General features: G+C 46.3%; 5 protein-coding genes across 9 annotated transcripts in view; 3 read left to right on the plus strand and 2 right to left on the minus strand.

Annotated features, from left to right (window-relative positions):
* Positions 1-21,566, plus strand: part of LOC127604114 (H-2 class I histocompatibility antigen, D-D alpha chain-like) — a 190,500-nt gene that overhangs the window by 850 nt on the left and 168,084 nt on the right. The gene's annotated exons all lie outside the window — the stretch shown is intronic.
* Positions 379-8,722, minus strand: gabpb2a (GA binding protein transcription factor subunit beta 2a). Of its 3 annotated transcripts, none has more exons than XM_052071211.1 (8): positions 8,554-8,722; positions 6,465-6,572; positions 6,220-6,387; positions 5,375-5,569; positions 5,116-5,269; positions 4,392-4,568; positions 2,815-2,933; positions 379-1,792 (listed from the first exon to the last, which is right to left on the minus strand). In XM_052071211.1, exons 2-8 carry the CDS (start codon positions 6,570-6,572, stop codon positions 1,469-1,471), a joined length of 1,245 nt encoding a protein of 414 aa, XP_051927171.1. In that variant the 5' UTR covers positions 8,554-8,722; the 3' UTR covers positions 379-1,468. The 3 variants fall into 3 exon arrangements, with proteins under 3 accessions (XP_051927171.1, XP_051927168.1, XP_051927170.1); XM_052071208.1 differs by lacking the exon at positions 8,554-8,722 and adding an exon at positions 7,999-8,341; XM_052071210.1 differs by lacking the exon at positions 8,554-8,722 and adding an exon at positions 7,533-7,775.
* Positions 8,246-11,806, plus strand: LOC127604984 (uncharacterized). Its single transcript, XM_052072441.1, has 2 exons — positions 8,246-8,278; positions 10,171-11,806. The coding sequence occupies exons 1-2, from the start codon at positions 8,246-8,248 to the stop codon at positions 11,482-11,484; spliced, it is 1,347 nt and encodes a 448-aa protein (XP_051928401.1). The 3' UTR covers positions 11,485-11,806.
* mllt11 (MLLT11 transcription factor 7 cofactor) lies at positions 12,137-14,756 on the minus strand. 3 transcript variants are annotated; one of them, XM_052071345.1, is made up of 4 exons: positions 14,590-14,734; positions 13,656-13,671; positions 13,404-13,571; positions 12,137-12,565 (listed from the first exon to the last, which is right to left on the minus strand). In XM_052071345.1, the coding sequence occupies exons 3-4, from the start codon at positions 13,551-13,553 to the stop codon at positions 12,470-12,472; spliced, it is 246 nt and encodes an 81-aa protein (XP_051927305.1). In that variant the 5' UTR covers positions 13,554-13,571; positions 13,656-13,671; positions 14,590-14,734; the 3' UTR covers positions 12,137-12,469. The 3 variants fall into 3 exon arrangements, with proteins under 3 accessions (XP_051927305.1, XP_051927304.1, XP_051927303.1); XM_052071344.1 differs by lacking the exon at positions 13,656-13,671 and having other exon boundaries at positions 13,404-13,560; positions 14,590-14,756; XM_052071343.1 differs by lacking the exon at positions 13,656-13,671 and having other exon boundaries at positions 14,590-14,756.
* On the plus strand, positions 15,206-20,954 carry cdc42se1 (CDC42 small effector 1). Its single transcript, XM_052071346.1, has 6 exons — positions 15,206-15,409; positions 18,623-18,788; positions 19,632-19,736; positions 19,831-19,902; positions 20,201-20,585; positions 20,639-20,954. The coding sequence occupies exons 2-4, from the start codon at positions 18,735-18,737 to the stop codon at positions 19,897-19,899; spliced, it is 228 nt and encodes a 75-aa protein (XP_051927306.1). The 5' UTR covers positions 15,206-15,409; positions 18,623-18,734; the 3' UTR covers positions 19,900-19,902; positions 20,201-20,585; positions 20,639-20,954.

A 21,566-nucleotide genomic window follows, 5' to 3' on the forward strand; every position in this document is an offset into this window, starting at 1 on the left:
TAACGCCCAAATTGGAGCCGCCTTGAAGGGAAATGTCTTCAAACTCGAGGACATGCAGGGAAATACCCATTTGTGTCATTGAACTCGATAGAAGAGATGACAAATTGGAAGGGGGCGGCACTAAAATGGCGCTCGCTCGGCTTCTTTCTCGGATTGGGTGAAGGAGCCATCAGTCTAACTCGAGCTCAGCCTGCATGAATTTATTTACGGATCTTGTCAAATTGCTCCAAAAAGTACTTAAACATAGGCACTGCGGTGAATACGTTAACAAGGCGTCTTAGTCATTGGGTCACATTCCCAAAAAGATGAGTAAACGATTATGTAAACGGTTGATGGTGAACCTGGCAGATAGTCAAGAATTAAATACTACTTGATATGTACATTGAAAAAAGGTTGCCGAGTTTATTTTAAAAATATATATATCAAACTCGACTCACAGGACAGATGAGGAAGGAATAAAGGATGGCACACTTAAATGTTGTTCGGGTCCAGTTCAGAAAGGATCCTTTCGGCTCCCTTGGCTTCCGTTTTTCTTTTCTTGGTAACTTAAAAGTTGAGATGAAGCATCTGCTGCACATTTCAACTATCAAGATCGATTATTCAAATTTGAAAACTAACACACCGGGGAGAACAAAATCGAATCATTAATTCCATTTTCACCATGCATACATTCACTGCCAACAATCAAGAGCACATGTGTCAAAGATCTGGCCCGTCACATTTTTTTGTGGCCCACGAAAGCAAATCAAGCATGACAATTTCCATGATTGTGAGATTCCACAGTCATAATAATTATAATTCAATATTCTTGAAAAATGAGTGACATCCCTGATCAAGAGCAACCCCATCAAACTGCAACAATGTCTTACTGGTTGCCAATTTTGCACAAAAATATGCAACAAAAAAAAGGTTTGAATAACAATTGATGGAGGTAATTCGTGTGGGGAAATCTTGTCAGGAGTCGCGTGTGGCACCTTTATCCCTAAAATATTTGTTGTCCTTAAAAAGTTGAAAGGTGTACTTTACAAATGTTTTCATGAGTGTTTAAGAAATCGCTCACTTATAAGTTGTTGTGGCTTAAAAATTTCAGAGTCAAGGGCAAGTTTTGCATTTACCTGAATTTTGTATTTACCCGATTTGGATGATGTGATATTTAGAGATTTTAATCAAGACGACGAAGAATGTCAACCACTTCGGATGGGAAACGTTTTCCACGACCAGTTGAGTGTGGTACTTGTTACGCGTCTCCAAAGTATTGCGCAGAAGCCACAATCTGATTGGAAATTAGCAAAAAGAAAATGAAGCCCAGGCGCAGAAGCATTTCCCAACAGAGGTGACCAGTAACCACGGGAAGGCGGAGAGAACATGAAGCGGTCCCGTGTGATGAAGAATGACCCCTGCTGGAAGGACGGCGAGGCGCCGTGTTACGTCGGTCCGTGTTCAGTCTATCTCGGGGGTTTGGGTTACGTTAGGACCTCCCCCCAGCAGGTTCCCCACCCGTCTCCACCAGCGTGACGCGGCCCCCGTCGCCCTCCATGATGATGCCTCCCTCCTGCAGCACCACCATCTGGCCTTCCTCTTCCACCACACCCACACCCGCCGCATCCTCGTCTTCGTCGCCGCCCACCACCTCCTCGGGGCTGACGTTGGCGGCGGCGCCGGCCGCCTGACTCTGGGCCATGGCCTCCAGTTTGATGCGGTACTCCTCGGCCTCCTGCTCCTTCCGCATCAGCTGCTGTCGGTATTCCTGCGCCTTCCTGTTGGCCTCCTGCAGCTGCCTCTGCAGCAGCTCCTGCACATCACAAACAAGTCAGTGAAACGCTAGACTAAAATTTCCCCTTCCGCACTACAATTATCCCAAATTAATCAGGACTACTCACAAAAAGTTTTGCTTGCAGGTACATTTTCTGGATGACCCGAAAATTAACCCCCACCTTTTGTGGTTTGGCATTTTATTTTTTAGGGAAGCCATCCACCGTCATTCGCTACTGTGGCACCCCCTTTGTAGAAAAGTAGTGTTTTGCCACCATGTTGGTGTCAAGCAAATGTGTTGAAGTGAGTGGTTTCATTTCAATAAAAGTAGTGCCATTCACCATTTAGTGGCAACTTGGGTGTCAAGTGAGTGACGGAGTTTCATTTTGGGAAGAAAAAAAAAGGAGTGTTTTGCCGTCATCGTGGTGTCAAGGAACTGCATATAAAGTAAGTTGAAGGGTTTCCATTTAGACCAAACTAGTGCTTTGCAGCCACCTTATGGATTCTTGGTGTGAAAAAACCACGTTAATGTGAATTGAGGATTTTCATTTCGGCACCATTTTGAAGAATCTCCTCATGTTTCCACACTTTTATTGATCCAAAACACACATTTGACATGGAAAAAAAAAACTCAAAGAACGAGCCCAGGAAAAGTGCCAAAATGCGGTGTAACGACACTTGAAGCAATTACGATCTTGTTTCCGTGTACTCACAAAATGATTTGTGGGCACGTCGAATTGAACACAAAGCTGATTTACTCGCATGACGACCTCTGCTGCATGACTGGCAACAGGTCAGTTGTACCTTCTGCCATTTAGTGCCAAGCCCATCTAAATGTTCTGTACTTTCCCGGCATGCATAGATGATCGAAGAAACATAATTTGCAGTCGAGAAAGAAAGCTTTTGGCACCAATTGTGTGTACTTGTTGAATTTCTCGTGGCACAGCCGATGATCACTAACGGCATGGCGGTTAGGAATCGGCGACCCAGGTTACTGCATCGATATTGTCGATGAACAAAAATGCGCTTTATACAAAATCCATCAAAGAAGTCACCACTCACCGTCTCTCCTGTGTCGTTGTGATTATTGGCCGCCTCCAATTTCCGCTTCCTGGAAGGCGGCGCCTGCGACTCCTCCGTCACCACCTCCTCCGTCACGGTGTTGGCGGGCACCGCTAGCACTAAACACATCAGACAGTAGAGATGGGACCTTTTATACCGACATTCCGGAGCCCGCGTCAGCCGAGTGAGATGGGACTACACGGAACAGTGCGTCAAAAGCCCGGATGAAATCGCAGTGATCACGCGCTGATGATGGATGACGCTTCACGCACGTCAACAAGGCACCGGAAATCACGTCACTGGATTCAAATATTAGGCGTCGTGTGAAGCTGTCAACGGCCGATAGGAGACGGCAACCTTTCGCGCTCACGCTTCGGTACAATTTAGAGTGTTCCTTTAACCTTCCGTGCATGTTTTCGGAGGACGGAAGGAAAAACAAGACTACCCGGAGAAAACCCACACAGGGACGGGGAGAACATGCAAACTCCACGCAGGAAAGCTGTAGCTGGAATTGAACCCTGTTCCTCTGCACTGTGAGGCCGACGCACTAACCGGTCGACCACCATTGTTGCCCCATCCAAATCATGTTTATTTAAATCTACTGCGTAACAGGACATGACATTGAACCCAAACGACGGTATTGTGTCAAAATGTTGCAAGACCTATATATGGACATGATGATCATTAGACAGACACAAATAAGATTGAATGCATTGCTGTCATGTCGGAATCCAAATCAATTTCATCAAATCGCTGAGGGTTGTAGCTGCTATGAAACTGGCTGACCACCAGATGTCACCGGTGAGGCGTATCACCCTTTTTTTCTCCAGGTTGGCTACTGTAACCTCTAATGTCAGGCTGTCTAATGCTTCACTTCAAAACAAAAATGTGGAGTTATATTGTTCGCCTGTGTGAAGACACGGAGAAACAAGCAACGTGCGTGAGAAAAACCCGCAAAGGTAAACGAGAGAGCCCCGAAAGCAAGTTACCATGTCGCTGAACTTGTGGCTCAATCAAAAAAAGTCCCACTCGTGGCAGGGCAATTGATACTTTGTGCCTGCAAAACCAATGTAAATGAGATGATCGGACCCGATGCGGCTAAAGAAATAGCTGCTGTAAAAACAGAAAAACTGAGAGCTGTGGAGGAAAAGCTTTGTGCGTCTTCAATCGATTGTTGCCAGGAGATCAGATCTGTGTTCATCCAAACCATTTATCACACCGAGTAAGAATAAATACGAAAGATTCCAAAATATTTGATTGATGATTATTTGATTCCTATTCAAAGTTTTATAATGTTATTCTTCAGTGTTGAAAAACACTTATAATTGTTCAAATAAGCTTTTTGTTTCACATTTTCAGCTAGTGGTGTGCCGCGGGATTTTTTTTCCAATGAAAGAAATGTGCCTTGGCTCAATAAAAATTGAAAAACACAAACTTGATAGAGGAAGATTATCACATTGATGACAACGCCACCTATCACCCTTGGTCAAATTCACGGTAATGTTCTTATTACTATAACACCATCTTCAACGACAAATGTATTTCAGCCTATGAGTGAGTGAGTGAGTGAGTCATACTTTGCTGTCCATGCTGCATGGTGACGAAGAAGGGCTGCGACATCCCCCCGGTGGTCTGCAGGTTGCCATGTTGGTCAGTTACAATGGTAATGACCCTCTGGCCACCCTCGTTGACCACAGCAGCATGTTGGATGTTGCTGTCCAGGGCATTGGCGGCCATGGCTTCTTCAGATTCCCCTGGAAGGCAAAATGAAGTGTCACACGGGCTCGCCGGTGCCGACTCTGTCGCCTCAAAACTTTTGACAACAAGAACCAATATCACATTCAGTACAAAAAGAGGGCCATATTTTTCATGCCTGCAACATATATTTTGTGGGTTTTGTGATTGATTACAGTTGTCCCTTGAGAGCCAAACTGAATTTGCTCTCTCAAATCATCTCTCCGCCTTGAAACGAATGGAAATGCCATCCATCGGTTTCTGCACATTTCTACAATTTGCAGCAATCTGAGAATGTCTTCTCTATGAAAGTAAAATTGGCCCAGCGTGAAATCCTTTACTGAGTCGAAAAGAAACCCCCACCTAAAAGTCTTTCACTGCCAAACTGCTGCTTGTTGTGAAGTAAGATGAACCGAGTTCTTTGACACCGTACCGTGCTCGTACCTCAAACGTTTGCTTGGAAGCAAAAATCCCCAAACAGCCGTAGGACAGCTCGTATCTCGAAAAAAATTCCTAAATTGGTTCACACTGGTATCTGACCTTGTGAGTGCGTGTGTGAGAGTGTACCGGTGCCAGCCTTGTTGAGCAGGTCGGCCAAGTTGACCACACCTCCCTGTATTGACGGGATGCCCTGGATGATGAATTGCTGCTGGTTGCCGGTGTTGCTGGACTCCACGTTCATGCTCACCTGGTTCATGTTCACTTGGTTCTGCATGCCCTCCTATACACACACAGTGGGGAAAAAAAGGTGGGGGGCGGGGGGGGTCATGACCGAAGCTCGACGTGAGTAAGGGAGTCGAGAGCCGTGACGAGGCGAGCGGATGACCTGCAGCAGCAACATGAGCTCCGTGTTCTGGATATCGACGGCGATATCGAAGGGCGTTTTGTCGAACTTGCTGAGGGCGTGTACGTCGGCGCCGTGCTTGATTAGCGTCTCCACCACACCGTGGTGGCCGTGCTGTGCCGCCCAGTGCAGCGCCGTCATCTTCAGCATGTCTTTGGCGTTGATGTCCGCGCCGCTCTGGAGCCGAGAGAGGAAAACGGTGAGACGCGGAGGAAAGGAGTCCAACTTTCACCACTGGCACCTCACCATACGAGTGACCCGACTGATGACATTTTCAACAAACAAGCCGTCGTTCGGGCGATTTTTTGGGGGGGCGGGGGGGTTCAAAACTCGTGTCTTTTGAATAATCTTAGCTTCGCTTTTCAGCCCACCAGCCTAATGTTAAGGCTAATTAGCATCTACCCTGTAGTAACGTAACCGAATACGCAACAGATTCAACACAATTGGTTTCACACATACATTGACAGTGTACAATAGTTCTCACAGTCATACGCTCTTTATCCTCTGCATAGTGTGACTACTGAAGAGAATATAGGACATTACTAGAAATCCCACTTGAATTCTAGGCAGGTCTTGCTGTGCTGCTAAATGAATCCCTCTTAAAATGTGTTCTGTTTCTTTGTCTTAAATCCTAAATTGGCTATTTTAAGAATTTGTGTACATGCACAATACATAGCACCTGTGTATCAATGTTCTTTTTTTTAAAGATAATGGCCAATGTATTGTATTTTTGGCCACCTCTATCGGTATCGTCATGGGCCCCAAAATTGCCATATCAGGAGGACTTGGTGAATGTGTGTCTCCATGGTCAGAACGAAAGCGCTCACCCTGACCAGCAGCTCCACGATGATGGTGTGCCCCTCGGCGGCGGCCATGTGCAGAGGCGTCCGGTCCACTTTGGTGCGAGCGTCACGACTGACGCCCGCTCGCAACAGGACGTCAGCAGTGGAGTAGTGGCCATGCTGGGCGGCCAGATGCAGTGGGGACGTCCCAAGCTGCGCGGATGGTGGGGGGTTGCACGGGATTAACGCGCTTCATGACAAATGCGTGACCAGTCGGGACGAGCACTCACCCAGTCGGTAGTGAACGGAGCTCCGTTGGCCATCAGGTTCCTCACCTCGTCGTCCAGGCCTTTACGCGCCGCCTCCAGAAGACGCTTGCCCAGGTCCACCAGCGACATCTGACGCACACACACACAAACGCAAGGCTGCTATTCAAATGCCCGCAGGAGACATTACAGGAGACAGCTATTGTTGACAACCTCATTTTGGTTCTCTAGGTTTGACTGGTTTCAATGCTTTGATGTCAATTCAGTAAGAAGTAGAAATCCACAAATAATTAGTTGTCTTTTAACATTTACCTTTGTGCACAAGTGAGCACACGTGGTATGTCTCCTCACATTTCTGACATGTCAAAGATATCTTTTTCATCTGATTTAGTCATAAGATTTATTTTCTGCATTTGCAGAAATTTTCATGGGCACAAAGTGATCAAATGATACAAAGCTAGAATTATTTCATCAAATGGAACAGTAAAATCCGAATTTTGTATTACACAATGTTTTTATGGGCGGGTACAATCAGAGTGACACTCACTCCTACACTCTCTCTCTCTCACACGCGCACACTGCCTGGATGCTGCAGCAGAACGTAAATCGTGTAAGAGGAAGGAGACACAAATTATGTGAAAACTCTCAGGGTAAACCAGAATACAGTATACTTTTAAAAGTCTGCCTTGGCTGATATAAAGCCGCCTCGCTGAACGACATTGTCGAAGAACAGGGCAGTTTGTAATTCTGACATGTCTAAACAACTTTTGGCGTTAAAGTTGTTGTTGGAAGTTTCAAGTTTGGAAATCTAGTTGGTAGTCTCGATTCTTGCACATTTTCAACTCTCGTGGTGGTGTCGAACACCATGTCCCGCGAGAAACGGGCTCCAATTTAAAAACAAAAGAAATAACTGCGCCATCTGGTGGAACACTGTCGCATATATGCGAATTTGAATTTTGAGGAAGAAAACATGTTTTTGTCATGCATTTGCGCGTGAAAGAAACCGTAACTACCGCGTTCAAAAAGATATTCGTGTTGGTGGTTTAGTTTTCATGGCAGAAACGGGAGAGTAACTTTGAAGAGAAAAGTTACCGACGACGCGAGCGGGGTGGCGGCGTCCGACAATCATGTTGAGCGGTTAGCACAGCCGAAGCTTTTCTCGCCGGGCCGAGGAGCCATTTTACGCGCCTTGTGGCCAGCAAAGAGTCCGCCATGTGCCACGTCTCCCCTCCCCTTCGCACTTATCAATTACAAATCACCAACATCCATTTTGAACACTTCCAAACATGTCCTGTACGACGGACAGGAAACCGTTTGATATAAACTTGTTGGTTTTCCGGGGGAAGTCAGCGAGAAATTTCCTATTTTACACACCGAGAAAAAACCACTTCCACATCCGGTGAACTCGCTTGTCTCGGAGCGCGCAGCGTTGAAGCGCTTTGGGGGCGTTTTGTGGCAAGTTTTTCCCACAACTACATCGTCCGCTGAGCAGATGCTGTCTTAAGGCGTGAACGAAACATGTTTTTATCTCCGGGAGGACGACGAGGCGACGACTTACCGCGTCCAGGTTTGTTGGCAGCCACAGGGCGACTGGCGACTGCTAACGTTACGTTAGCCAGCTAGCGAGACAAGCGAACCAGGCTAAAGCTCTCCGTGTGCCTTGATGTGTCTCCACCAAGTACAATTGGACGAATCAAGTCTAATTGGTAATTGGCACGTTTCAAATGTTTTGCTCTGGACGCCAGCGACGCATGCTTGCCGCCGCCAAATTGTTTACTGGGCAAAGTAAGAAGTAGACGGCAGAAATGTACCCGGATGTTGTGAGCAAGGCATCCAAGGTAAAAGCTTGGAGTGCGTTTTAATTCTTGATTTGCAACACAAATAAAGAACTATTTGAAATGCACTCAAATTACCTTAAGCATATAGTGTGTTTTTAACATTTTCTGTCTTTGACACTATTGATAAACATGAGGTATGTAGTGTCCGCCCTCGCCATTTGGTCTTATTTTGAAATTCATGACAAGGAACCGTGAACGCCAACTTTGTCTAACTTGAATGAGTTCGCCAGCTCTTAGCTCTTAGCCATAGCATGAGTGCGCCAGAGTTCTCTTACCTATTTTGTCCGTATATCGTCGCCTCTTCCGAACCGTTAGACGAAACAAACCGAACTGTTTCCAAACAGTGTTTAAAATATAATTTTTCGTGCATCAATGTGGTTACCGAAAGATGCTAGTTAACGGCGAGAGGGCGGGCTTTGTATCGCCCCGTAGGCTGATCGTAGATCAGTTTTGTCAAGTCCGAGTGATGAGGACGCAATGTGACCGCTCTATCTGCTGAATTCAGACCAGCATGATGCTACACCTCCCCTTCCAACGAATTAAAGGCAGATGTTCAGTTTTTGAGGACTAAAAACATTGTTTAATCATGAACTTCGCGAGGCATTCAAATGATGATCTGCTGGTCATGTTTTCGCCCGTGCCAATTACTGTCGTACATTACCTTTTTTGATTCTCTCTTCTTTCATCTATAACTGCTGCACACAACAAAGTGAATGCAGAAAAGGTGGTTAAGATTACACGACAATTGCATAATAATTACAATTGCCCTTGGTTGTCTGTTGTTGCCATTTGTTTATTTTTATTTAACATATTTATGTCTTATGGGATTTTAACGTAAATTTTAGCTGTGTGTTCAATGCACTACATGTTTGCACTGTGGTTGAGAGAGGAAAGTAATTTCATCTGTGCTGTATGTTACACACAGTGCATATTTGACAATAAAAGCTGACTTGATGACTGTCAAGTAAACTTTGTCAAATGTGCAACATTTGACAAAGGTGGCCACGCCACCATCAAAAGAACACTCAACATAAAATGACAAAATAATACAACACAACACATAAGACAGACATTTGTTCCAATCTTAACCACCTTTTCTGCATACACGTTGTTGTTTGAAGCAGTTAGAGATGAAAGAGGAAAGAATCAGTGTCCTTCCACCAGTGTATCAAAGATGTCATGCTGAAAATGTGCACACGTCTGCGACAAGCTAAGTTTGAAAGCAACAAGAAGCTGTAGCGTCCATTGATGACAAAGAGATTGGCCCTCCTCTCCTGGCCCTTGTAAATCCGCTTCAATTCCATGCCGCGACTCCCAGTTCCGCATCTGCGCTCTCGTTCCTTTTGTCTCATCATCGGCTCCACAAGCTTCCCATCCATCCATCCAGCCGCAGACTGTCCAACAGCACCGACACTCCCGCCGAACAAAGCGGGGCTGTTAAAAATGCTGCCCATTTCAGGCGCAAAACCACAAGCTTCCCAGGGCTGTCCAGCAACAACAGTCGGATGGCGCTGACATTCCTCCCAATCAAGATCAGTGCTGGTACAGTGCCGGTACACGCGTGCTGCCGAAAAGGCACCACCGCCAAGATTTTTCACCTTTGACAAACGTCATGGCCAAAAAATGCTGAAAACAATCCACAGCAGGTCCACACGACGTTACAACACAATGTGGCAAAACAAAACACAAAAACAACAAAAAAGCAAGACTCTTTAAGAGCACTTGCTGCCTACTCGGGGGGGGGGGGGGGGGGGTCCATCTTGGAAAAAAAATCTGCTTTATGTGTTGTGTTGTATTATTTTGTCATTTATGTTAACTGTTCTGATGATGGCGGCACGGACAGCCGCGGCGGCTCTTCTCTCCTGTGGTTGCAAGACATTTGTTGTATGTAGCACATAGTGCACCTGTGGCCCCTCCTGGTCTACTCCGTCCCCATCTCGACAGTTGAGACCTTAGAGAGGAAGGTCAGCAGCCACCTCCGGAGATGGCTAGGACTTCCAAAGAGCCTGAGCAGCATCGCTCTCTACGGAAACAGCAACAAACTGCAACTGCCCTTCAAATCCTTGGAGGAGGAATTTAAGGTCACCAGAGCCAGAGAAGTGGTTCAATACAGGGACTCAAGAGATCCGAAGGTGGCTAAGGCTGGGATCCAAGTGAGGACTGGCAGGAAATGGAGGGCAGAGGAAGCGGTTGAAGAGGCAGATGCAAGGCTCCGGCACAGGTGCTTAACTGGAGTGGTCACACGAGGTCGAGCTGGGCTAGGATCCTTTCCATCTCCCCAGCTGAACACCAAGGGGATGGAGGGGCGACGTCTTGTCCAGGACGAGGTGAGAGCAGCAGTGGAGTACACAAGAACCTGCAAGGCTGTGGGAATGAAACAACAGGGTGCTTGGACAAGATGGGAGAACGCAGTTGAGAGGAAAGTGACCTGGGCAGAGCTTTGGAAAGCAGAGCCTCAACGCGTTAAATTCCTCATCCAGGCAGTTTATGATGTGCTCCCAAGCCCGTCAAATCTGCACACATGGGGCATAGCAGAGACACCGGCATGCCCACTGTGCTCCAAGCGAGGAACCCTGGAACACATCCTCGGTGGCTGCACAAGGGCACTTGGAGATGGACGGTACAGGTGGAGGCATGATCAAGTCCTTAAGACTATCGCGGAAGCCATTACCGCAGGGCTGGCATGGGCTAAACAGTTCCGCCCCTCCAATAAAACCATCGCCTTTGTCAGAGCTGGGGACAAGCCTACCGCGGCCAGCAGAACATCATCTGCAGGCATCCTGACATCTGCAAGAGACTGGCAGTTGTTGGTGGATCTTGAAAAAAAGCTGAAGTTCCCCAGCCATATTGCAGTTACCACCCTACGACCTGACATTGTCCTCGTATCGGAGTCCACCAAACAAGCAGTGCTGCTGGAGCTGACAGTGCAGTGGGAAGATCGCTTGGAAGAAGCCTTTGAGAGGAAGCTCTCCAAGTACGCAGGACTGGTCAGCGACTGCCAGCTGGCTGGTTGGAGAGCAAGGTGTTTCCCTGTGGAGGTTGGTTGCAGAGGATTTGCAGCCCATTCCTTGGCCAGAGCCTACTGTAGTTTAGGCATCGATGGAGAGAGGAAAAGGAGAGCCATCCGCAATACCACTGAAGCGGCAGAAAGAGCCTCAAGATGGCTGTGGCTCAAAAGAGGAGATCCATGGAGTCATGGTAGCTAGCTAGCTGTCTGGACACAAGCCGGGACTTGATCAACCCCGGCTGGGTCACCTGGAGGAGGGCGTCTGATAGTTGAAAGACCCGAAACGTCCAGTGAATCCAGGAACATCACTGATGATGTGTCCAGACTAGGCATCAGTAGATGTATGTACACAGGCAATAAAGTTGACTTGAATTTGAACTCAATCTGGCATCGTTGTTGACGTGGTTGCCATGAAGTACTGTGTATGCTTTTCAAATTGTGTGCAATGCGCTGTCATGTTAAGATTGCTCTCTGGCATATCATGTGGCTTAAAACTATTAAAAACTTGAATTCAGAAATTATTTTGCAAGTTTCTTTACACATTCCTGGTCTGTTTACCAGAACTCCCGGCATACTTGTGGATCCTTGAAGGGCTCAATATTAAAGGTACGATATCTGGAATATTCAGTCGTGCTTACAAGTTTTTCAAGATGTGAGCCGTCATTTGGCTTATTTCTAAGCAATACAAACAGCAACGCAACACATGTCAGGAGATAACCTAGGCATGTATTCATTCTCTGCAAAGAACAGCGAAAACCATCTTAGCGACTTTGTATGCCTCCACGTAGCTATTGTTTATCTGGATTGTAATCTTGTTTCATTTGAGGCAGTTGAGAACAGATTAATCCTGGTACAATAAAAGGAAATCAATTTAATTGTTGCCATTGGTACATTCAGAAGGCAAACATGTTTCTCTTGTCCAGTGGCTTCGGTGTGATGCCGGATCAGAGTGAAACATCAAATCAGCAGCAAGAAATAAATACATCAAGACATCATAAAATATATTAATATGGAAACTGAGTTTGGACTTTGAAAAATAAAGCAATATAATTACAAAAGTGATAAGCTAAGCTGTCGGTTTGCAGGCTCACATGACAACATGCAGCAACTTAAAGTGACATCACGACAGCTTTCTAACCATGCTTCCTAGGAGGGGGCGAGGGGTCAGAGGTTGAGGGCGGGGCTCAGAGCAACAGGTTGAGGTCTGCCAGCAACACGTCCACATCGGCGATTGGATCCCTCCAGTAGTTGAAGGCAGAAAACTCGGTCAGCTCCTCCTCCTGCACACAATTGATCGTCATTGCAAACACGTGTGACCTTCGACCTCAAATGCAGTGATGTCAGACCAATTATAGCATGTTGTGAGAAATCAGGTGGAGTGAGGGGAAATGTATTCTTCTCAGGGTGATGCCGATATTTGGCAGGACAAAAATAGTTCTCTGTTCACAAAGATTACCATCAATTAATGTGCATCCACAGTTACATAAACGGTCGAACGTGAATCTGTTCATGACTGAGCTGAAGGTGTCACAATCAATGTATTAATTTGCAACAACTGAATTGATAATCGAATTAATCTGAGGCAGTCTTTCCATTTGTTGCTGATGCTGTTAGTAGAGAAGCAGAGTTTTTTTAAAGTAATATCGTGGTTAGTTTCTGGTGCACAAACGTAAAAGAATAATCCACCTTTGTTGTTCAAAATTTGGCAGTTTGGCAGTTTTTCACACGTGACAGGAGAACTGGGACGACCATGTTGCTTTTGGGGTCAGATGGAATCACAGCGCCATCCAGTGGACAAACGGTGCAAGTCCATCCATCAATTTTCTAATCTGTTTATCCTCTCAAGGGGGGCGTGCTGGAGCCCATCCTAGCCATCTTCGGGCAGTCGGCGGAGTACACCCTGAACCGGTTGCCAGCCAAGGCACAGATAGATGAACAACCATTAGCGCTCACAATCACGCCTTGGGAACAATTTGGAGTGTTAATCTATGGTGCGTGTTTTTTGGAATGTGGGAGAAACGCCACGTCATATTTTTCTCATGTCAAATATGTGACTCGGCTCAATAAACATTGGCAACTAACTGCTCTTAGGCTGCGTCTTTAGTCCCGCCCACTCACGTGCGGGTCCCGTCCAATCAGCTCATCACGGGCCTGGTTGCGAGGTCCATCGAGCAAGCCCAGCTCCCGCAGCTCGGAAAGGTCCAGGGCCGGGATGGGTTGCCTCCAGAACAGGAACGAGTCGTACTGGCTGCTTGATTTCTCCATCATCGTTAAACTGGAACACAGCTGAGCGGTCGCCAGTAAGATGGGGCCTATCTCACTTCGGGCAACTAGCCGTGATTGGTCGCTAGCCATTGTGAAGATACATACTTTATAAAGGACTGGCCTGTTGGTTGCCGATCATGGGTCATGAACTTAAAAACAACGGACTGTTCACCAGTCAATTGCAGGACAAATATAATGAAATGATGAACTGCTCACCAGTCCACAGACAAAAATTAAATCAGGGAAAATCAAGACGAATAATGTTGCCTGTCAGTATCAGGGCACATATTATGCCCAGTTTGATTTATTGATCAATCAATCAACAAAAGGCAACCAAATAATTTAATGGGCTAAGAAATATTTTAGGGGGGTTTCAGCGCCCCTAAAACAGTACTAACGACGCCATTTGCACTTGTATACAAAAAAATGGTCTTCACTCCATAACACGCATATTATATATTTTTTTAAAAAGAGATTCAAATTCGGAACCATCAGTCCACCGTTCTGGACTGATTTGTATACCGTGCGCATTTGTTCATGATTTATTTTAGCTTTACGTGCTCATTTGTTTATGATTTGTTTTACTGTACGTGCTTTTTCTCTTCATGCGGTCTTTCTTGTCTCGTCAAAATTGACGCGCAACAAGAGGTCAGCAATTGCGAGGATGGATGGACACATTTGTCGACGAGTGGAAAATTGTTCATTGCACTCATTCTGGCAATGCGCAATCAATCAACCGACCAATTAGGCTTCTTTTCTGCGGTCGCCATTCGCATTGGATGTTAATTTTAAGGCGTTGGCCAAGATTAAAAAAAAATACAGAAAAAGACAATTCTCGAAGATGACAGCAAAAAGCTGCAAATGTCTTGCTCACTTGACTTCGTTTCTCTTGAAATGTCAACGAATAGAACGCGATATTCTTTTTCTTCGTATCAAAACGTTTAACTGTCGCGGATGGAAGCAATGAATGAAACGAGGACATTTGTCATCAGGAGGCCTGAAGGAATCCATCTGCGAGTGAAATAAAACAGAACATCACCTGCTACCAGTGTGCAAATGTTGCCGATCGTTCTTTGTAGTCGAGCTGCTTCCCTAAAGATGAAGATGAACGGATGAACAAGAAGGCCGACGCTGTTGACCGCAGGTTGAAAATGAGCATCGATGTGCAACTCAGTGAAGTTCGTGTAGACAAACACGACTACTTCCGGTACAGCACAACAGAAGGGAGCTACATTTCAGTTATACGGCACCTTGAATCAGCCTAATATCACTGATATTAGTATTTAATGGAGATATTAGTGTAAACATAGTACAACTATGACAAATTGTACTCTTTTAATTCTGCCTTGTACAATTTACACTGATATTTATTTGTATTGTTTGTTTCCGTTAGATTTCCGGACTGACAAGGTGTGGAAGCTGCGCATGCGCGCAACAGCCGTGTGTCCCGTCATCTAAAGGGTAGACTATCATCATTGTTATTTTAATTTTTGTTTGTTTGTTGTTTTTTAATGGGCTTCAAATGACTTTAATGTGATGAGACGCCTTTGCATTTGTTCACATGAAATGCTGACGTCACTGACGTGCTTTGGGTGGGGTTCCTGCCGCAGGGATGATAAATAGTCGACAGGGGGCGACATCGGGGTCGGACGGCTTTGCGCCGCTGCTCGCTTGGGCGGGAACCGGGAGGCGGGACTTCCTGCTTGGGGCCGCGCCTCAAGAAGGAAAAAAAATCCAAAGAAGAAAAAAGAAAGCCCACTCAAGTAAGAAAGACTCGTCTAGCATCGAGTCAATGCGACAGAGGTACGAGTTGGACGTGCAATCACTTCCAGTTTTCCGTCTGCTTGTTGGCGAGTCAGGTGAGTTTGTTGCACTTCTTTTTTCTTCTTTAGTTGCCCTTCCTGGAATGTGTCAAAGTTCAGATGAAGGGAGCCGTTCATGATTGACAGCTCACCGCTGGCAGCTCTCAGATCAGTTTGATTTGTCAAGCAACGCATTCAAGCGGCGCTTGGTTAAACGCCAGGAAAATAAATTCAGTGGCAGTTCGTATCGGTTTGTCTAAATTTACAAAGAAATGCGTTTTCTTTTTCTTTTTAATTTGTTGGAAGATTGAAACGAGTTCAAATCAAGTCAGGACCAGATTAGGGTGAGGGGCGGAGTCACAGTGAGCGAGATCAGTATGCTTGCTCAAGGGTCACATTGAATTGTTGTAAAATGGTTGTCCAATCTTCCTGTGTGGACTTCTGGCACAAAACCAATGAGCATGTTTGTCGCCTCACTGAAGGATGTGAGTATGAATGTCGTCTTTGGATGGCGACCGGTCCAGGGTGTCCCTGGGATCATTTGCAACGGAAATGTAATACATGGGTATCAATAATGAATACATCCAATCAAATGGATCCGAAAAGTATAATTGAACATTTTGTCATTCATACTCCATTTAATCAGTGTTAACCATTCATAACATCTACGTATTAAATGCTGTACAAAATGGTTTGTCTTAATAATGATCAATCTATCTGATCGATCTGATATTTAATGCGTTAGTGCATTTAAGGGCTACAACTAACATGTATCTTAATAACAGATGTGTTTATGATTTTTAATGAATCAGAATTGAAATCATTCCTTTATTCCAAAAAAATTGTTTAAAAATATTATTTCAAACAGTCCAGAAAAAGCATATCATATCGCTGATGACTTATTTGCAATGTTTGCTAATGTCTACAAACACAAAGTTAATGATCGCCAGTGTCGTATTTCAAGGCAAAACACACAATCAGTCTGCTTTCATGGAGGAGAATAGAAAGTGGAGAAGATTTACTGTTGATTCATTTGATGATCAATTCATTGTTGTGAGCCTCCTTTGGAAATTGAAGGTTCGCGTTTATGTGGCGGCGGCGAGGACATACAGTATGTCGTGGTTGTAACTCGTTTTTGAGGAAGCGGCTTTGTTTGCTTGTTGTCGTCGTCCGTGTGGTACTGCCTGCCCCTTATTTTCCTTTGTTGACCGTTGCCACGACGACCCCAGCGTCAGTGTTCATGTTTTGCCACTGTAACTTCTCCTTCCACTGACGCGCTCGGTCGGGAACAGGAAGTGAGTCGGTTGACCTGTCTGACCTTTGACCTCAACCCGTATTTTGTTATCGTCTCATCAAGTGGGAGCTGAGCACGTTTTCTTCCTTCAGAGACCCCGGAAAGTTAATACAGAGATTTTAAATAACCTTTAACCTTTTTCAGGGACAGCTGTCAATACAGTGGACAGCTTATCATGTTATCAGGTTCCAGGTTATCAATTATTGGTGCGATTTGTGGCCTTACGGCGCTTTGAAACTCATTTTCACCAGTGACGCTACGGTGACGCGGCCCGCAAAACATCAACTTGAGCATCTTTGTTTGTACTAGCAGTTACGACATACAGTTAGCTAGCTAGCTTTGCCTTTGCCTGTAAAATGATGAAAGCGTTGCTGTTTTAGAGCGCCTCGTTGTGAGAGCTGATGGTATAGTTGGGGGGGGGGGCTGCACATTTTACTACCCAGATGACAATTTTGTAATCCGAGTAATATTCTTTGACATAACTACGCAATGACATCATCACTCTGTGGCAACACAGAAAGCGACAATCCCGCAAAATGAGTTGGCGAAACTGGTCATGGGACACACGCGCGCACACGCAAGCAAGCAAGCAAGGTCATGATTGTCTTGTCGTCCTCTCCCATCTACGCCGACGCCGATCACATGAGCGCCAAAGATCAATCCGACGTCTGCGGACGTGTTGCTGGTCCCTGCGGCGTTCGCGGGAACATTCCTGTCGACGAGCGTGAAGCTGCTTGTTGCTCACACATTCCTGCTTTATCATATGCCCCAACCTTCACCGCAGCATTCCGGAAAACGCCAGCAAAGCGCAATAGCGGCGGAAAAATGAAAGAAGAAATAGCCGCTTGGATGGGGAAAATCGCGCGTACTCATCAATTCATTTCATTTTATTTGGAAGGGGTGGGGCAAATTCCAAGAATAATATTTCACTGATCAAATGCAAATTTTTATTCAGCGATGGCTTTATGTGTGCCTCAATGCATTGTTTTGATGCCGATTTTGTGGTGTTTTTAAACTCATTCAGTACCAGCCAATTCTAGACCAAGTCTGAAAAGACGTTTAGAAACGTCTTTGGGAGTGAATGAGTTAAGCTTGACCTTTTTTTTTTTTTTTTTTTGCGTTTGATTTTTGTCCGTCCCCCACCATCATAAGTTGGTTTACCCTTTCATGCACCAATAATGATCAGCTGATAACATGATAAGCTGTCCACTGTAGTAACCGCTGTCCCTGAAAGGGTTTATTTTGTACACGTGTTTGTTTGTTTGTTTTTTTTTAAACAAACAAAACTGGAAACCATCTTAAAGAGGAGCATAAAATATATGTCCGATGACTACAGTCAGCGCACATTGGATACAAATCAAGTCTAAGGAGAAAACGTGCCAGCTATCTGTCCGTCAACACCAAAAACAGACATAAGCGCCGACGTTGGACCTTGTCACCCAAACGTGAAGACGCGCGTGTTCACTTGCATTCAAGTTTCATTCAAATAGAGGTTGCATGTGCAAACGAAAGCCTTCCTGTGGCAAGTTTGGACCCCACCCAGTGTTTACTCACACACTCCGCGTGTGTGTTTTTGTCCTCCGACTTGGCAGAAAAACGCACCGATATTTGCAAGCGCACATAATCCGGCCAGGTGAAAATGTTTGACAGATGAGCCCAAAATGCAAATCGCTCGCGTCCTGCGGCAACAAATAAGAAAGGCAAACATGGGAATATCATCCATTCCGCGAATGACGTTTTCACCAAGGCCGACTGAGGAATTCAGCCAAACGGGCTCCAATCGGAAGCCATTGGTTGAAAAAGATGAACAACAACTGCATACGTGGCTCTCCTTGCCCACATGCAAGGGCATTACGGTACCTTATTTGTCCCGTTTTTTTCTGTTTTGTACTTCACTCGAGGTGTATGTGAAACTTGCTAGCCACTTGAATTTTTGCTGACAAGGCATCTTGGTTTTTTTTGGGGTTTTTTTGCAGGTCCAGCGCGGAAACAAGCTCAGCGGTTGTCAGGCAGGCTGGACCGTTTTGCCTCCCGCGCGTTCCGGGTTTAGCCGCCGGTTGCACTTCCTGGTCTAGGGCGGCCTTCGGCATGAGCGAATTCTGGCACAAGATGGCTTGTTGCGTCACGGCTAAAGCGCCGCCGGTAAGACGCCGTTTTCCACATCGGCCTCATTTGAATGAGCTGGAGTCTATCCCATCTGGCGACCAGTCGCACATATCGACAAACGAGACCGGTCACCCGACAAGACCAGTGACCAGGGCTCATGTTTGCACCTTTCGGGAACGTGGGCGCGAGGAGAAGAACAAACAAAAATCCGATTGAAACCGGCAACTTCGCCACTCTGCCCAAAACGATGATGATGATGATGATGATGCTTATTATTGTGAAAGGGCTCACAGGATGCTGACACCACCAGCACCGCTTTTATTTTTAGACTTTTCTCTTTGTTCTATTGTGACATGGTAACAATACACACACACACACACACACACACACACACACACACACACACACACACGCTGATGAGCTCACTCTCAGGGAAGTTGATGCGTGAGTTTCCTTTGAGCTGCTGGGCAGTCGGGGGAAGTTTTTAGTTTTTGGGGTTGAATACTTCTCACCGGGTATTCGAGCTGCGAATCCAGTTGAAAACTTGCCAAGGGATGGAAAGCAAAAGCAGCCATGCTTGATTGAAGATGCAACTGACTGACGTTTTTTTTTGGGGGGGGGGGGGGTATGGGTGAATTGCGTTGCGCACCCTGAACTTGTTGCCGGGCACTTGCGCATTCTTGAAATCCAATTCGGGTGCTCCTTGTCACCGACTGGTTGCTAATGTAATCTGGAGAGGCGTTCGGGAACGTCGGTCGGTTTCCGCATGTGGCTTTGGTGGAGAGGCGACACCCCCCGACCCCACCCCCGTCAAAAAGCATCCAAACGATGCCTTTTCCCTTTTGCCGATCACGCTCACCCCCGCGTGTGTGTTTCTAGAAGCGGAGGAGACGGAGGATTGACCGCAGCATGATCGGTGAGCCGACAAACTTCATCCACCTGACCCACATCGGCTCGGGAGAGATGGCCGACGGACGCCAGCCCGTAAGGACCGGCGGCCGACAAACGCACAATCGCTCACCAGTTGTGGTTTCACGTGGCGTGTGTGTGTGTGTGTGTGTTGTGTGTGTGTGTGCAGTCGGGGTCCGTTCAGGAGCAGATGAGGTCGAAATGTCCAAACATGAACGGCAGAAACAGCCTTTTGTAGCCGGTAAAGTTCTTGACTTCTTTTTCCCCGCTCCTCCATACCAAGCTGTTCTCCATCCTTCCTCTTCTTCGGCGAATCATTTTTTTCTTCTTTCTGCCTCTCTTCTCCCGCTTGACTCGTCTTCTCCGCGTTCGCTTTTTTCTCCTCTCTCCTTTGCCTTCTTAATTTCCTAGGTGGCGCTATACCGCGACCCTTTTAACTCATTCACTCCCAAAGACGTTTCTAAACGTCTTTTCAGATTTGGTCTAGAATTGGCTGGTAATGAAATGAAGTGGCCGACACGCTCTCTCTCTTTTGTCAGGCGTACCACGGCGCTGACTGTCCTCTCGGCGGTGACACGCCCACATTCCGTCCGGCCCCCTTTGGGGTTGGGGGGGGGCACCGTCCCTGTGAGCAAAGCCTGTCGCCAAAGAAGCCGAACCTGTGCAGTCTTCCACCTTTCATTCTGACGCGGACCAACTCGGGAGGGGATGAACTTGAGCGAGGACGTTAGCGCTCACGCAACACCACTGGACTCAGTTTGCCACAGTCCCCTTTCTTCAAAAAAATTTCCCAGCATTCCCTGCTCCATCGGTGATCGCATTTCAAGTTCCCAGGATGCTTTGCGCTCATAAGTCAGTCACGGCTTGCGTGGCGACACGGCAGTCTGATGCACTGGAGGACGTTCCTCTTTCAAAGACTGACAGGTCATGTGACCGCCTCCTTAACTTCTCGATGGATGATTTTTATGTGCTTTCAGGTCATGTGATCGCCACTCGGACGCGAACGTGACGGGACAATTCGCTCGTGTGAGCTTTTTGAGGGATTTTTCAATTGTTTTTATTTTTGGGTTTATCTATTGACAATTTATCTTTTTCAAAAGACGTCAGTGCGTCGATACGTTTGCATTTCAAATGAACTTTGACCTCCACAGAAGCTCAGGGTCACCTCCAGATCATGTTGACATCTCCCAAGTGACGTTTTTGCTTACGCAAGGCCGTCCGCACGCACTTGCTTGCTAAGCTAAGCTCCGCCTGCTGGTTATGTAACTGATGAATAAAGAAAGACCCACGCTTCCTTCCAGCGGTTGCGCTTTTTCAACGAGTTCGGCCGAACGACGCGCGGTCGTCGTCGTTTTTGCGTGTGTCTGTGTGTGTGAGTGTGCGTTTTTCTCTCTGCGTCTGTCTGTGCATGATCTGTGTGCGTGTGTGTTTCTCCATCTATGAAATTGTGTGTGCATATGCATCCGTGCGTGTATTTTTCCACGTCTGCATGAGTTTCGGTCTGTCTGTGATTGCGTGTTTTTTTTTTCTGCTGTGAGTGTGTGTGTGTGTGTGTGTGTGCGCGCGAGCACGCTTTATTAGTAACAGCTGGGCACAAAGCAAAGCTGCTGTAATGCTGTGTGCGCCATGCGTCTGGGGATGACATAAGAGAACATGATGAAACTTGAAAGAGGGTTCAAGGTCAGATTAGGGGACGAGTTCCAGAAGGAAACGTAACATTATCTGATGCCATGAAAATATGTGTGTGTGTGTTGTCATGGAGACAGGCGTAGGAAATAGTCTGTGTAGAAATGGTGCTTCCTTACAGTACATGGTGACATCATGAAACTATGTTTTAGTGGTTGGGCTTGTTTTAACCCTTTCCTGTACCCTGTAGCCCAGTGGTCACCAACATGGTGCCCGCGG

Source organism: Hippocampus zosterae, chromosome 7, assembly GCF_025434085.1.
Source record: "Hippocampus zosterae strain Florida chromosome 7, ASM2543408v3, whole genome shotgun sequence".
Taxonomy (NCBI): domain Eukaryota; kingdom Metazoa; phylum Chordata; class Actinopteri; order Syngnathiformes; family Syngnathidae; genus Hippocampus; species Hippocampus zosterae.